The following is a 13,217-nucleotide window of genomic DNA, read 5'->3' on the forward strand; positions in this document are numbered from 1 at the left end:
AAGCGTGCCCACCACAGGGTCGCGTGGCCGGACCTGAGCCCCCGCCCTCCCGGGGGGGGGGACGAGTAGCGGGTCAGACAGGGCCTCCCTGGGGTCCAGTTTAGCAACCGGGGCTCTGGCGTGAGTGGAACCTAGGTGGGAGTGAGCGGGAGGGGGGCTGGAGACCCGTGGGCACATCAGCGCTGCCCGACCCCCGGGGCCGCCGGGGCTGAGCTCTCCAGAGTCACCCCTAGAGCCCCGGTGGGTGTGGCCTCCCGTCCCCTCCCTAAAGGCTGACCCCTGGGGGCCCACCACACACTCCCTTCCCCAGACGTCCGACCACCCAGGGGAGCTGCGCTGGCCTCCAAGACACAGGACAGGGTGGGCAGGCGCCAGAAGGAGGGAGCGGCACCGAGGCCTCGGGGTGGGGGCGGGCGGGGCCCAGCCCCCAAGGGGAGCCGGCAGCCAGGGCGCGGGGAGGGCTCCAGGTGCGCCGTCCATCCGTGGTCGGCCTGCCCCAGCCTGCCCCCTCGATGGGAGGTCCGGGAGGACAATGACCAGGGAAAACCAGATACTAAGCCTGATTTCTTGGCACTTCCCTCTTTTGGAAAGGGAAGGGTCAAGAACAGGAGTGTGGTCACTCAGTAAGGTCACAGTCCTACTGGCAGAGCAGGGTGGGGAGGGGGCCCAGCTGGGCGGGGCCTGCGAGGCATCTCCCACACCCAGGGCTCCAAGGCAGGCCCCCCCCACCACCAGCCACGAGGCCTCCCTCATTGTGGGGCCATTTGCTCCAGTCGGCTCCTGGGCACGGACGTCCTGGTTCTGCCCGGGCCACACCTGGAAGCCCCTGAGCACAAAACCCGTCCAGCTCGTGGCTGATGACACACGCCAGACACGCACCGGTGACCCCCACGCACACCTGTGTCTGGTCCAAGCCCAGCTGTTCCCTCCCTTCCTTCCCTCAGAGGCCACAGCCCGGCCCCACGCCACACTCACCTGCTCCTCCGTCTGTCGCGGGCAGGACCGGGGGGGGGGGGGGGGGGGGGGGAGGGGGGAGGAACCTGGGGCTGCCACCAAGCCCACCCATTCCTCCTGCCCCCACCCCCCCCCGTGAGGGCTGGCCCACGCCCGGCACCCAATGTAAGGAGCCCCCGTCCTCTCCCCGCTCAGCCCTGACTCACACCCGGGCCCTGCCGTGTCCTCCCTCCTCCCTCTGTGCGGCCCTCCCCTTGGTGACCTCAGCACCCTCCCCTCTGGGAAGCCCCCTACCATCCAGCCCTGCACAGCCTCCTGCCAGCCCAAGGGCAGGGCCTGTCATCAGTGGTGATGTGGGAAACAAAGGCCAGCTGAGGGCTGAGCACAAGCTACCCCCTCCCCCGCCTCGGGCCCCTCCCCCATGGGATGTGTGTGACTCTCTTCACGCTCTCCTGGCCCCCAGAACAAAGGAAAAGGGGCAAACAAACAGATAACTGGTAGAGATCACGGTCACACAGGACACGAGTCTGTCAGTCTACAACCGACTTAATGATTTACAAGGAAAAAAGCCATTTTATCAACAGCCAAACTCCCAGGAACCTACGGATTCAATTTCCTGAAACCCCAACGTCACGTTCCCCTCCATAGGATAGAACATTTTATATAACCCATCACCCCCCACAACCCCAGTGCGGCTCTTGCTGCCCACAGGTCCTGTCCTCACACTTTAATAAAACCACCTTTTGCACCAAAAACATCTCAAGAGTTCTTTCTTAGCCGTCGGCTCCGAACCCCAACACTTCACGTCAAGCAGGGCGGGGCTAATTGGCCTCAGCAGGCGCATCCCTGCCTCGAACTGTGCACATGGGCGGTTCTCTCCAGGGGACGGTAAGCAGACTCAGCCGCCTCTGTCCTTCCGTCCCACAGGCCTTCGGGGCGCAGCTGTCATCATGGGGGGCACGGGAGTGGAGGGTAAAGACCCTGAGCATAGATCTCCCCTGCCCGGGCCCCCGGCCCTCCATCTGTCCGTCTCTTAGTGACCAGAGCTGGGCAGGATGATTGAGAAGCAATGCTGTTCGTCCCCCCTCCCCTCCCAGCACCCAGCTCCTCATTCAGTGACATCAACAGTGGCTTGAAATCAGCCGCTGGGGGAGCAGTCACATGCTGGAAACCACCCGTTTCCTTTTCCCCAGAGACCAGTTGCCTGAACACCGTGGCATCCAACCCCACCCCTGCCTGACCCTGCACGGGCAGGCCAGCACCCGGGACCCTGAGCCGCTGAGGCCCAGACTCTGCCTCCCTGACCTTTGCCCCGTCCCCAGAAAGAGCCAGCAGCCGGACCTTCCCAAGGCCTGACCCAGTCCCTCCCTCCGCCCCTTCAATTCCGGCCCCAGGGAAATGGAAGGGGCTATCACACAGCTCCCGCGGCCGGCACAGAGTCCTGCCAGTGGCCCAGAAGTCATGCTTCCTCTGGGTCCCCGGTCTGGGTGCTAGGATCCTGGGCCGGGGGCCGGGGCCGCGTGGGGCCAGCTGTCTGTCTGCCACGATGAACCAGCTGGTGGGCCATGACAGCTCCGGGTCTGTTCCGGGGCTGGGGCTGCGGCCTGTGGGTGACGCGTGTCTGTGCGTGTGTCTGAGTCAGCTCGGTGTGCATTCATCGCGTGCCCGCTGCCTTCCCGTGTGCCCGGGTCTGTTCCTGGGCCGTGTGTGCCCAGCGCCTGGGGTCTGCCCGCCAGCCCGACACCGGCCACAGGGGGGCCCTGCAGAACACTGGGAAGTCCGGCCTCTGGCTCTCGACCTGGGAGGGGGTGGAGGGCGTCCAGGGCGGCAGGCCCAGCGCATCCCCCCACCTGGACTTCTATGCCGAGTTCTTCCCTCGGCAGGGACACCGGGTCACTCAGGGCAAAGGCCATCATACCCTCCTGTGTCAGCGGGTGTCTGCGTGTGTCAGCCATCCACACGCACAGTGTGGGTCAGTGTGTGTGTCAGGGCCCTCAGCCCTCGGTCAGAGTTGGCTCCAGGCTGCCGGCACCCGTGTGTGTTGGCGGCCAGTGCTGCCCTGCGGGGACACGCAGGCGGGGAGGAGTGGCCCCAGCCCCTGCGTCCAGCGCCCCAGGTCACGTGAGGGCAGGGTGGAGGCGCCTGCGGGCTGCGTCCAGCGTCTCCTGCAGCGCGGCGAAGGCGGGCCTCTCCTCGGGGCTGCTCCGCCAGCACTCCAGCATGAGCGCGTAGACCTCGGCCGGGCAGGACGCCGGGCGCGGCAGCCGGTACCCCCAGGTGACCTGCTGCAGGGTCTCGTGGTTGCTCAGTCCTGGCGAGGGGCAACGAGAGGGCTGGGGGGGGGCTCTCTTCCGCTGAGGGCTCAGCGTGGGCGCCTCCCCCCAGCTCTTGGCCAGACCCTGCCCGGCCGGCATCAGGCCCCCCCTGCGGCCCACCTTCATAGGGACACTGGCCGTAGGTAAAGACCTCATAGAGCAGGACTCCGAAGGACCAGACGTCCGACTTCTGAGAGTAGACACGGTAGTTGGCTGCCTCGGGCGCCGTCCATTTGACGGGGATCTTGGAGCCGCTGCTTGGGGAGTAGATGTCCTCCTGGGTGAGGGGACACCGGTGGTGGGCGGGGCGGAGCGGCGCCCTCGCCTCCCAGCCACGGTGGGGTCGGAGGTCTCAAGCTGAACTGACCTTGAGCAGCCGGGCCAGGCCAAAGTCGGCCACCTTGCACCCCAGGTCATCACCCACAAGCACGTTCCTGGCGGCCAGGTCGCGGTGCACGATGCGCCTCTCCTCCAGGTAGCTCATGCCCTCGGCCACGTGGCAGGCAAAACCCAGCAGGAGGGACAGGCCCAGGGCCCGTCCCTCGGGGCCTGTGGGACGGGGCGGGATGGGCCATCAGGGGGGCGGGCGTCTTCACCGGTCACTTCCGCCTGTGCCTCAGCCTCCTCACCCTGAAGAGGGGGTGAGGGCAGGGCTACCCACCAAGGCTGCAGGGTCACTGTGCTGTGCAGGGACCGCTCAGTGAGGCAACCCACCCGGGCCCCCGGGAGAGACCAGACACAGAGGGGGGCCAAGGCAGGGAAGGCGCGCAGGGCTGGTGACACGGGCGGGCCCCACCCCTTGTGCACCCGCTCAGCCTGGAACCTCGACGCTCTGAGTGCCCCCACAAGGCACAGCACGGGCCCGGGGCCCGAACCCGCTGTGGGCCAGAGCCCTGACGGTCGAGCCTGGCACGCCGCGAAAGGCCCAAGCCGAGAAGGGGGCCGACGGTCGTGGCTGCGCAGGGAGACCTGGGCCACCCGCGGCCCCTGGTCGGGGGCAGAACTCACTGCCCAGGAAGGCCTGCAGATTGCCCTTGCGCATGAGCTCGGTGACGATGTACACGGGCTCGCCGGCCGAGCACACGGCATGCAGCCGGATGAGACGCTCGTGCCTCAGGCTCTTGAGAGTCTGGATCTCCTTGGTGAGGTCTGCCAGCTTCACGTAGGCTGCAGGAGAGGCACCGCTCCAGGCCCCGCCCGTGCCACCCTGCCGCTGCCCCGGGGCGAGAGGGGCCAGAGGGCGGGGCGGACAGGGGCGGGCAGGCCTCACCCACCTGACTTGATGACCTTGACTGCCACCGGTGTGGAGTCGAGCCACAGACCTTCCCACACCTCCCCGAAGTAGCCTTCACCCAGCTTCCTCCGCAAGGCAAACTCGGAGCGAGGCCGCTCCCACCCGTCCTGCAGGAGAGGCTGCTGAGGGGGTGGGGGGCACTCGGGGCCTCCGCCTGCTGCGCCCTGGACAGAGGGGACAGTTCCCCCTGGAGCGCCGGCCTCCAGCACCTGTGCCGCGGCGCTCGCCCTACGCCGGCCTGGCGGAGGCCTGGGGAGCCAGGTGATGAGCTCCAGGAGTCTAGCCCCGGTGGTTCCGGGCTCTAAGTGGCCCCTTTGCCGGAGGTGGGCACCCACCCACGCGCACTCATTACTGTGCCTGGCCAGACTGTCATTAGAAACCAGAGCAACTGGATGGCTGCCTGGCCCCTGGCAGGACGGCTGGTGCGTGGTGGCCCGGGGGCTCCAGCTCTGGCACGGGTGTGCAGCCGGTCCCGGCGTCTCCTCCTACAGCTTCCTCCTGGGGCGCACAGCTGCTGTGGGCACCTTCCCCAGATGCCTCCCCACACTCGTCCCGGCCCTCATCTGCCCCCCACAGAACTGGGTATGGCGGGGGGGGGGGGGCACCAGAAGTCCTTGGAGATAGAGACGCAGTACCTGTGAGAGCAAACCCGACCCCAGGCAGGGCCCCCAGTGCTCCGGGCCGTGTCAGACCCCTGCAGCCGCTCGCGCTCGGAGACTGGCCTGGGCCTGCTGCCTGGCTCGCACCCCTCTCTGCTCCTCCCCACGTGTGCTGGGCAGGGGGCGGGGGCGGGACTGGCCCACCCACCTGGGGCACACAGGGCTGCAGCAGCGGGTTGTGGATCAGCTTCCAGTTGGCCTTGTAGTAGGCGAGCAGCTCCTCCAGGCTGGGGAAGAGCCGGCCCTTCTGAAGGTAGAGGCCGTTAGCCGCGGTGCAGATGCGGTAGTGGCGAACGCTGGCCTGGGCCCGGACTGTGAGCGCACAGAGATGAAGGCCTCCTCCGGCTGCTGCCTGCCCCAGACCCTCCCGCCAGCCCAACCAGATGGCCACCACAACCCTCCACGGGCCGGGCTCGGATCCCGCCTCAGGGGCCTCACGGAAAAGGAGGGAGCGTGGACAGCCGCAAGCCAGAGGCGCAGTAAGAGGGGCACTGGGGGCTCCTGGCCACAGGGCACAGAGCCCAGGGCACGTGGAGAGTCCGAGAACGAGCGGAAGAAGGGAGGGAGGGTGAGTGATGGCCGGGCGGCTGTGCAGGCCGGGCAGCTCAGAGGCACAGGAGGGAAGGTAACCAGCAGGTTGGTGAGCTGACAGGTGACCAGCTGCAGGTGCCTTCGAGCTCGACGTGTGGCCAGCGAGGCCTGGGGAGCACCTGCCCCAAGGTCAGGGGCGTTCTGGCGCAGGCTCAGCCCGGGGACAGGCGCAAGCGGCCGCCACGTTACCTGACAGTGAGTAGTGGCCGCGGCTGCTCTCGCTGGGTCGGATGAGGAAGGCCCCGGGCCCGTTGGCCGGAGACAGGAGCATCTGCTGGGCCTGGGCACGGCTGATGCCGCTGAAGTACCAGCTGCGAAGGGCAGGTGGGTGGTCACCAGCAGGCCCAGACCTGAGCGACCCCTGCCCCCACACCGGTCAGAGGCCCCGATGCCCGGTTCCCGCCGTCTTCCCAGGCACAAGGTGCACCCAGGGCCCAGTGCACGGTCCCGGCCCAAGGTCTGCATCTGTCCCAGCCCCTGGTGCCCAGCCTCTGGAGCCGTCAGGGAGGGGACAGGGGGACCACTTGGGCCGGCCACCAGCAGGGACCTGAGTCGGGAGACACTGTCCACACTCCTCGGCCGCAGGTTCTCCACTAGCCCTGCTCGTAGAATGACCACCGGCCCCGGCCCCGGCCCAACCTGCCCGGGGGAGGGGGGCACCGGGAACCAGGGCCCCCGGGGAGCGGTCCCAGCCGGGCTGCAGGGGTGTGTGGAGGACCACGAGCAGCCGGGCCAGGCAGAGCCCACCCGCCCGAGGGGAGGACAGCGTGGCTGACGGTAGCTTGGCCAGCAAGGCCCTGGAGGAGGCCGCTGAGCCAGGCTGGGCGGACCTGCAGAGGCAGGAGGGGCTCGAAACACCTCTGCCTCTGAGGGGCCCCAGCCCCCCGGCCCTCCACACGCTGAGATGCTTCAAGCACCAGGTGCCCAGATACCAGGAGCCCACGCACCCGAGTGTGGAGCGGGGCAGGGGGTGAGGGCTTGCCCGGGGCTCCCCCGTCTGACACCCGTTTGGGCCGTAACCCACCTGGGCCACACCAGGTGCAGCTCCCTGCTCCGCATCCTTGGAAGGAAAATGGAAGGCACCAGGCCCCACCCCGTTGCCTGTGTCCGCCTCCCAAGGCCCAGGTTGGGGAGCCCTACGCCTGAGTCAGGTTCCCACCCTGGAGGCTCCTGCTTCCCGGAGATTCTGAGGACCCCGTGGCAGAAGGCCTGCCTCCTGTAAGGGGGAGGCACAGCCACCAGGCGACTAGCCCTGTGAGCATGGCTCTCATCCCCTCTGACGGGGGGAAACCCAGCGTTCTGGGGGCTGGGGGGTGGGCTGTGACCCCCACCTGGGCGCGCGGGACTGGCAGTTATCCCAGGGGACCCCAGGCATGACTCGAAGTGAGTCGACACAAAGTGGGGTGCCCTGAAAAGAGGGGACTGGGTGGTCAAACCTGTGCCATCCCAGGCAGGCGGATGCTGCCGGAGGCTGGGGTGAGGCCAGTGCCTGGCAGGAGGGAGACAGAGGGAGGCTGGCACTGGCACAGAGGCCTCTGGGCACCTGGGGAGCTATGGGGGGGGGGCGGGGAAGCTAGGAACTACGCAGCCAGACCCCGCCTTCTGCGGCCCACCAGCCAGGAGGGCATCAGAAGGGCTACAGAGGCCCCTCCCAGGACAGCAGGGCGGGGGGTGGGGGGGGAGAGGAGGGGCAGAAGGGTCCCCAGCCCCACAGCAAAGGCCGATGGCAGGCCAAGACCCTGCACACGCCGAGCTTCGGGCACCTTCTCGGGAGTCTCTCCCCGGGGTGGGGCAGTGGCTGAGCCAAGACTGGAGGAGCCTCGTTCTCAGGTCAACCCTCAACCCTGAGAATGCGGCTCCTCCCCTGCCCAGTCAGTCTGGCCCCGAGGACAGACAGCCAGGTGTCTGGGGCTAATGACACCGTGAGTGTGGTCGGCCCTTTCATCCCAGGCCCGGGCAGACACTCATTACTCATTCCTCCCGGCACCGCCCCCTCTGACGTTCCCAGCCCTGCCAGCCACCTCTAAGAGTGGCTCATGGGATCTGCCCTCCACACCTGGAGTGACTGTGGGCCCCCTCCCCATCAGAACGGCTGCTTGGTCCCTCCCATCGCTCCCAGCAAGCTGGTCACTGGGTGGGAGTCCCCTCAGGAGGCGCCTTCCTAGGACTCAGGCTTTCCAGGCCACATGCAAAACCCCCGGGGGACTGGAGATGGCTTGAGTGAAGTTGAGACCCAGTGCTGGTCTGCAGAGGACATGTCTAGGGCTCAGTCCTAGCCTAGCCGGGCACAGGATAAGAAACCAGTGTCAGCCTGGGCAGGTCTGACAGGGCAGGGGTCTGGGCAGCTGGGCCTGGCTTTGCTGAGCCTGGTCACCGACCAGCTTCTGGCCTGTTCTCACCCAGCACATCACCTCCGTGCATGCCGGGGCTGGGGGGTGGCGTCTCTGCCGCCCCCGGAGGTCCTCCTAGCCAGTGCCACATCTGTCTGGACGTCAGGCACTGCGACAGCCATGACATCCAGGCTGACCCACCGCATTAAGGGGAAAGACAGGTGGGGCCACAACCAGAGTTTGGATCGAATGGTCGAGGCCCGTGCACGATGTCTACGAAGACGGGGACGGGTGGACCCACGGCTACCCTGTCATCCAGACCCTAAGCCTGGGCTGAGAGGTCATCTCCCTCTCCAAGCCCTGCAGCGGAGCCTCCACTGTCTGTCTTCCTCCCTCCACGACTGCAGACGGGTGTGCGACCCGCCAGGTGTCCGTGCCGGCCAATCCCTGCCTGTGGAATGCCCCGGCCCTGGGGGCCTCGGGCATGCTGGGGGGGGCGGGGGGCGGGATGGGTGAGCCCCCCCCCTCCACCCGTGTCCCCCTCTCAAAACAAGCTTCTTTGGGAGCAGTTCCAAAGGCCAGGGTCATGTCTGCCCCGCACCTGGCCCGGGGCAGCAAGGAGAGTTCTGGGTGAATGTGGACCGGTGAGGGGCAGGTGAACGCAGCCCTCCGACTCAGCATGGCACCCCCTCACCCCCTCACCCCCTCACAGCATCTGGATGGCCCCTCTGGTCACTCACATCCTGATCAGGAGCGCAGGGAGGACGGGCCGTGTCGTGTCTCACCTGGAACTATACTCAGGACCCTGGCCCCTGCCCTCCAAGCAATGGCCACTCGGCTTAATGTTGTGGAGACCCCCAGAGTGCTCGGCTCCCCAGGCTGAATCCCTGTGTGAGAGCAGGAGGGCCCGGCTGGCGGGACCGGGCCCCAGAGCGACCACCGTGCTGGGGGCCCGGCCAGTGGCGTGTGTACGCGCCGTGCGGCTTATTCAGCACCGGACCCGACCGCGCCTGCAGGAGCCACTACCGTCCTCCCTTTTGGCGGGACCAGGAGACAGTCACCGGTGTGTGTGCGCCGCCCCGTGTGCTCGCTCACCGCCGCATGGCAAGGCCTTGTGGGTCCAGGGCTGGGAGGGAGGGTGTGAGGGACAGGAGGGAGGAAGGGTGGGTCGGGACATGTGATCCTAGGACTCACTTGTGTCCTCACTCCTGACACTGCAGAGCAGGCTGATACTCACGGTTGGTCCAAGAGCGTCTCCGGGGTGGCCTTGGCCAGGTGGGTGATGGGCACCAGCCCGGCCCTGGGCGGACCGGAGAGCCTGCGGGCAAAGATGTAGCCGCCCTCCTCCTTGAGGCCATAGAGCCTGTCCCCGCGGCTGACACTCAGCTCGTCGGCGCACCGCGCGGTGAAGTCGTACAGCGCCCTGAAGAGCTGCGCGGGCGCCGGGGAGCTGCGGGGCTCTGCGGCGGGGGGCTCTGGCTCCGCGCCGGCCTCCGGGTCGGGGAGCCCCAGGACGCCGTCGTCCGGCGCGCCCACCGGCCAGATCTTGTCCCAGAAGAAGGCCAGGAAGGCCAGGCGCTTTCTGAGGAAGGGCTCCATGCTCCGGGGCGTCCCGGGCCGAAACCGGGGCCCTCAGCGGAGGGGCCGCGGCCGCAGGGGTCAGCGGGTGGCGCGGAGCGTGGGCCACAGGTCACTGCAGAGCCCTCCAACAAGGCGCCCGCCTCCCGGGCTGGGGTCGAGACCAGGGAGGGGCGCAGGGTGGCCACGCCACGGCTGCTCCCCAGCTGCTCGTGTCCAGGGGCTCACAGCCGCTCTCCCTGGCCCGGGCGGACGCGGCCCCAGGACCTGCCGGGGGGGCGGGGCCTCTGGGCGGGGCCTCTGGGGGCGGGCCACGGGGCGGGGCCTAGGGGACGGTGCCTCGGGGCGGGGCCGTGGGCGCAGGTGGGACTACGGAGGTGGGGGCGCACGCAAGAGGTCACGCTCAAGTGAACCACACGCCCGCCCTTGACCCGAGCCTTGCCCTCAGAGAAGGAGGCACCGCCGCGCAGCGCCTGGCCGTGACCCGGATTTGCTAGAAAACTGTCTGGTTCTTTACGTGTTGGCCAAACCTCTCAACACAAAACCCTGCGCAGGACAGGCTCACATGCTTGGCCAGGAACGTCTGCAGCCAAGTCTGAGTCCGGCCGGGGACAGCCTGGGACCTCGCGCAAGGCGGGCAGGCTCCCTGCCCTCTGGTTTTTCCCTCGTAAGGTGGGAGTTGGTGACCGCCAGGGCTCGGTGAGCACCAGAGTGGGTGCCGCACAGACGGTGGGGCGATGTATCTTCTGGGCCCCTAGGGGTCGGGAGACCCCCCAACAGCCACCACCGGGAGGGGGAAGCTCTGATGTCTGACCCCCACCTCAGGGATGTGAACTGGCGGAGAGGCCGGGCGAGCCCTGCCTCTGTCTCTGGGCAGGGTGGGGAGACCAAACCCTGAGCGGCCTGGGGCAGGGTGGGGGAAGGGTGGGGGCAGGTGGGTCCGGGCCCAGGCCGCCGCATGCTCCCCCCCACCCCCCAACCCCACGCTGGCCTCCCCCCAGCTCATCCACTTTAGCGCTCGGAGCCCACACCCCTCTTGTGACAGCCGCAAGCCCCCTTCCCAATCCTGCCCTGGATCCACGGCTGGATGTTCATGTGGTTGAGCAGAGCCAACAGACGGGTGTGACCGCTGGTCACTGAGAGGCGGAACAGCCACCTACCCGGGCCAGACCCGCGGCAGACGCTCCTCTCTGGAGCCCACCCACTGAAGGGGCCTGGGGCTTCCACTCCACCAGCCGCTTGGCGACCCTGCCGCCACACCCACGACCTGCTCCTCCCATCCCTGGGCGAGTCTGCCTTTCGCAGACGGTCCCCGCAAGTCCTTTATGCCTGCGCTGCTCTCCTCCTGGGAAGCCACGCTTCCTGTCTTTGACCCACCTGGCGCAGGGAGGCCTCTTCGGGTCCTGGAAGGGCCCTGCTTGTGCTGACCGTGCTTGGGGTCAAGCGCTCCGAGCACTGGACACAGATTCCTTCTGGACACTCCCAGTCCCTCCGAGCCCCAGAGCCCCAGGCTCTCGGATCAGCACGTTCATTTGGTGGCCAGAGCAGGCAGGGAAGGTTCCTCCTCATCCTCGGGCCTGGCCCCAGGCCTGGTGCCCAAAGGAAAGAGCCCAGTGGGCTGCCCACCCTCTCCCCGCTATAAAGACCTCCAGGACATCCTACAGGTGAGGAAGCAAGCTTCAGTCCACCTCGTTAAGGTCAGAACAGGGACATTTTCTAGCAGGAACCTGTGCTGGGCGGTGGGGACCCGGCTCACAAAGAATGCCTGCCCCACCTCCCGGTGACCAGGACGGGTCCTCCTCCTCGTCTGCCCCGCGCAGCGGGCTCTGCAGGGAGCACCCCGCGCCTGGCAACCCCTGCCCGGGCCCTCTCCCGTCCCCTCAGCCCACAAACCCCCAGACGGCCCGCCGCCCCGGCACCACACACACCCGGCATCAGGCAGCCGGCAGCGAGAGCCACCTGTGTCCGTGTTGTCGTTGGCGGCTCTCAGGGCTCCCTGCCCGCCCTCCGGCCTCCGGGTTCTGGGACCCGCCATTCCCTTTCTCACCTCACCCACCTGACACAGCAGCATCCAGGCCCCCAGGACGGTCCCTGCCCTGACTCTGCCACTCACGCCCTCCATCGGCCCTGACCACAGAGACAGTGCTGGATGGGGCGGGGGGTGTAGAGGTGTGTGAAGGGGGGAGAGGACCCCCAACCCTGGACAGGGTCAGATGATGGCGTTCTAGCCCTGCTGTCAGGCTCACTAGCCGTATGGCCTCGGGTAAGGTGCTAGACCTCTCTGCCTCCGCGTCCCCATCTCTAAGAGCATTGGGCTTGCAGGGGCCGAGTGAGGGTTCAGACCAGATCTGCCGGGATGAGGAGGGGGCCCCCTGGGTATCCGGGCCGAGGCTGGCAGCCCAGAGTACCACACCGTGGGTTCGGTTCATCTTCCGGAGGACACATAATGGGGGCCTGCGGTGGAGGTGAACCCTCCCCCCGTGATCTCACTACCACCGGGCTCCCCACCCTCGCGGCTCCTAGGACCAAGTGGCGGCACACAGCGCTGGGCAGACTGGTCCATCCATGCCAGGCACGGTCGCTCAGCGATGAAGGGAAATATGCCCAGCGAAGGAGCCAGTCCCCAGAAGCATCCAGCTCTCTTACACAGCATTCTGGAAAGGACACGGCTGCAGAAATGGAGATGACGTTAGCGGTTGCTGGGGAAAGGAGGGCTTGGGGTGGTGGCAGAAGGCCACGTGAGGGTCCCTGCGGGATGGACCAGTCCTGCTCTTGCCGGGTCACCGTCACTGTCCTGGGTGGCCCTTTGTGACAAGATGTTCTGAACGGGACAAGAGTATGTGGACTGTGTTATACTGCATGGGAATCTGCAACTCTCTCAAAACTGAGTTTAATTTTTCACTAGAACTTAAATCGAAATTTGAAAAGAAAAAGAAGAGGCTAATTTTTTAAAGTGAAACAGAAAAAAGGGGGTGGGACCAAGGAGACGGCAGAAGTCCCAGACATGCCCAGAACAGGGTGGGGACAGGGGCGTCTCTGTCCCCTCTGCGGGGGCCGGGCATCTCCCTCCCCCGCCCCCCTTCCGGTGCCAGCCTCCCCCTCAACCTTCAGACAGCACCCCCCTTTCCAAATAATCCTCAGACCCCTGAATAACAACACCAACAGCTAGCATTTACTGAAAGCCCAGAACAGAGAGAGGAGGGCAGAAACGCACCCACCGGCCCCCCTCCAGGTCTGACCTCCTGGGGGGCGCCATACCCAGGCCTGGGCCTGAGGGTAAACTGATGGACGCCCAGCCAGGGGAGCCTCCTCGCAAGAGTGGGGCCAGCCATAGGGGAGGGGTGCAGTGGAGGGACCCACCTCTGTCGTCCCCCGAGGACAGAGACCCGGGGAGCATCCCTCCCTCCCCCGCCTCCCTCCCTCCCTCCCTCCCTCCCGCCTCTCCCAAAGGGGCACAACTAGTGTCTTGGGTATCTGAGACTGACTACTGCCTGAG

General features: G+C 67.1%; 1 protein-coding gene across 4 annotated transcripts; it reads right to left on the bottom strand.

Moving 5' to 3' along the window:
* Positions 1–1,482: 1,482 nt before the first annotated feature.
* On the bottom strand, positions 1,483–9,988 carry SRMS (src-related kinase lacking C-terminal regulatory tyrosine and N-terminal myristylation sites). Of its 4 annotated transcripts, XM_086702712.1 has the most exons (8): positions 9,381–9,988; positions 6,003–6,124; positions 5,371–5,534; positions 4,544–4,727; positions 4,278–4,436; positions 3,637–3,818; positions 3,390–3,546; positions 2,938–3,265 (listed from the first exon to the last, which is right to left on the bottom strand). In XM_086702712.1, the coding sequence occupies exons 1-8, from the start codon at positions 9,740–9,742 to the stop codon at positions 3,072–3,074; spliced, it is 1,524 nt and encodes a 507-aa protein (XP_086558838.1). In that variant the 5' UTR covers positions 9,743–9,988; the 3' UTR covers positions 2,938–3,071. The 4 variants fall into 4 exon arrangements, with proteins under 4 accessions (XP_086558837.1, XP_086558836.1, XP_086558839.1 ...); XM_086702711.1 differs by having other exon boundaries at positions 1,483–3,546; positions 4,544–4,670; XM_086702710.1 differs by having other exon boundaries at positions 1,483–3,546.
* Positions 9,989–13,217: the final 3,229 nt, after the last annotated feature.

Source organism: Puma concolor, chromosome A3, assembly GCF_028749965.1.
Source record: "Puma concolor isolate L17-30 chromosome A3, mPumCon1.1.hap2, whole genome shotgun sequence".
Lineage (NCBI taxonomy): Eukaryota > Metazoa > Chordata > Mammalia > Carnivora > Felidae > Puma > Puma concolor.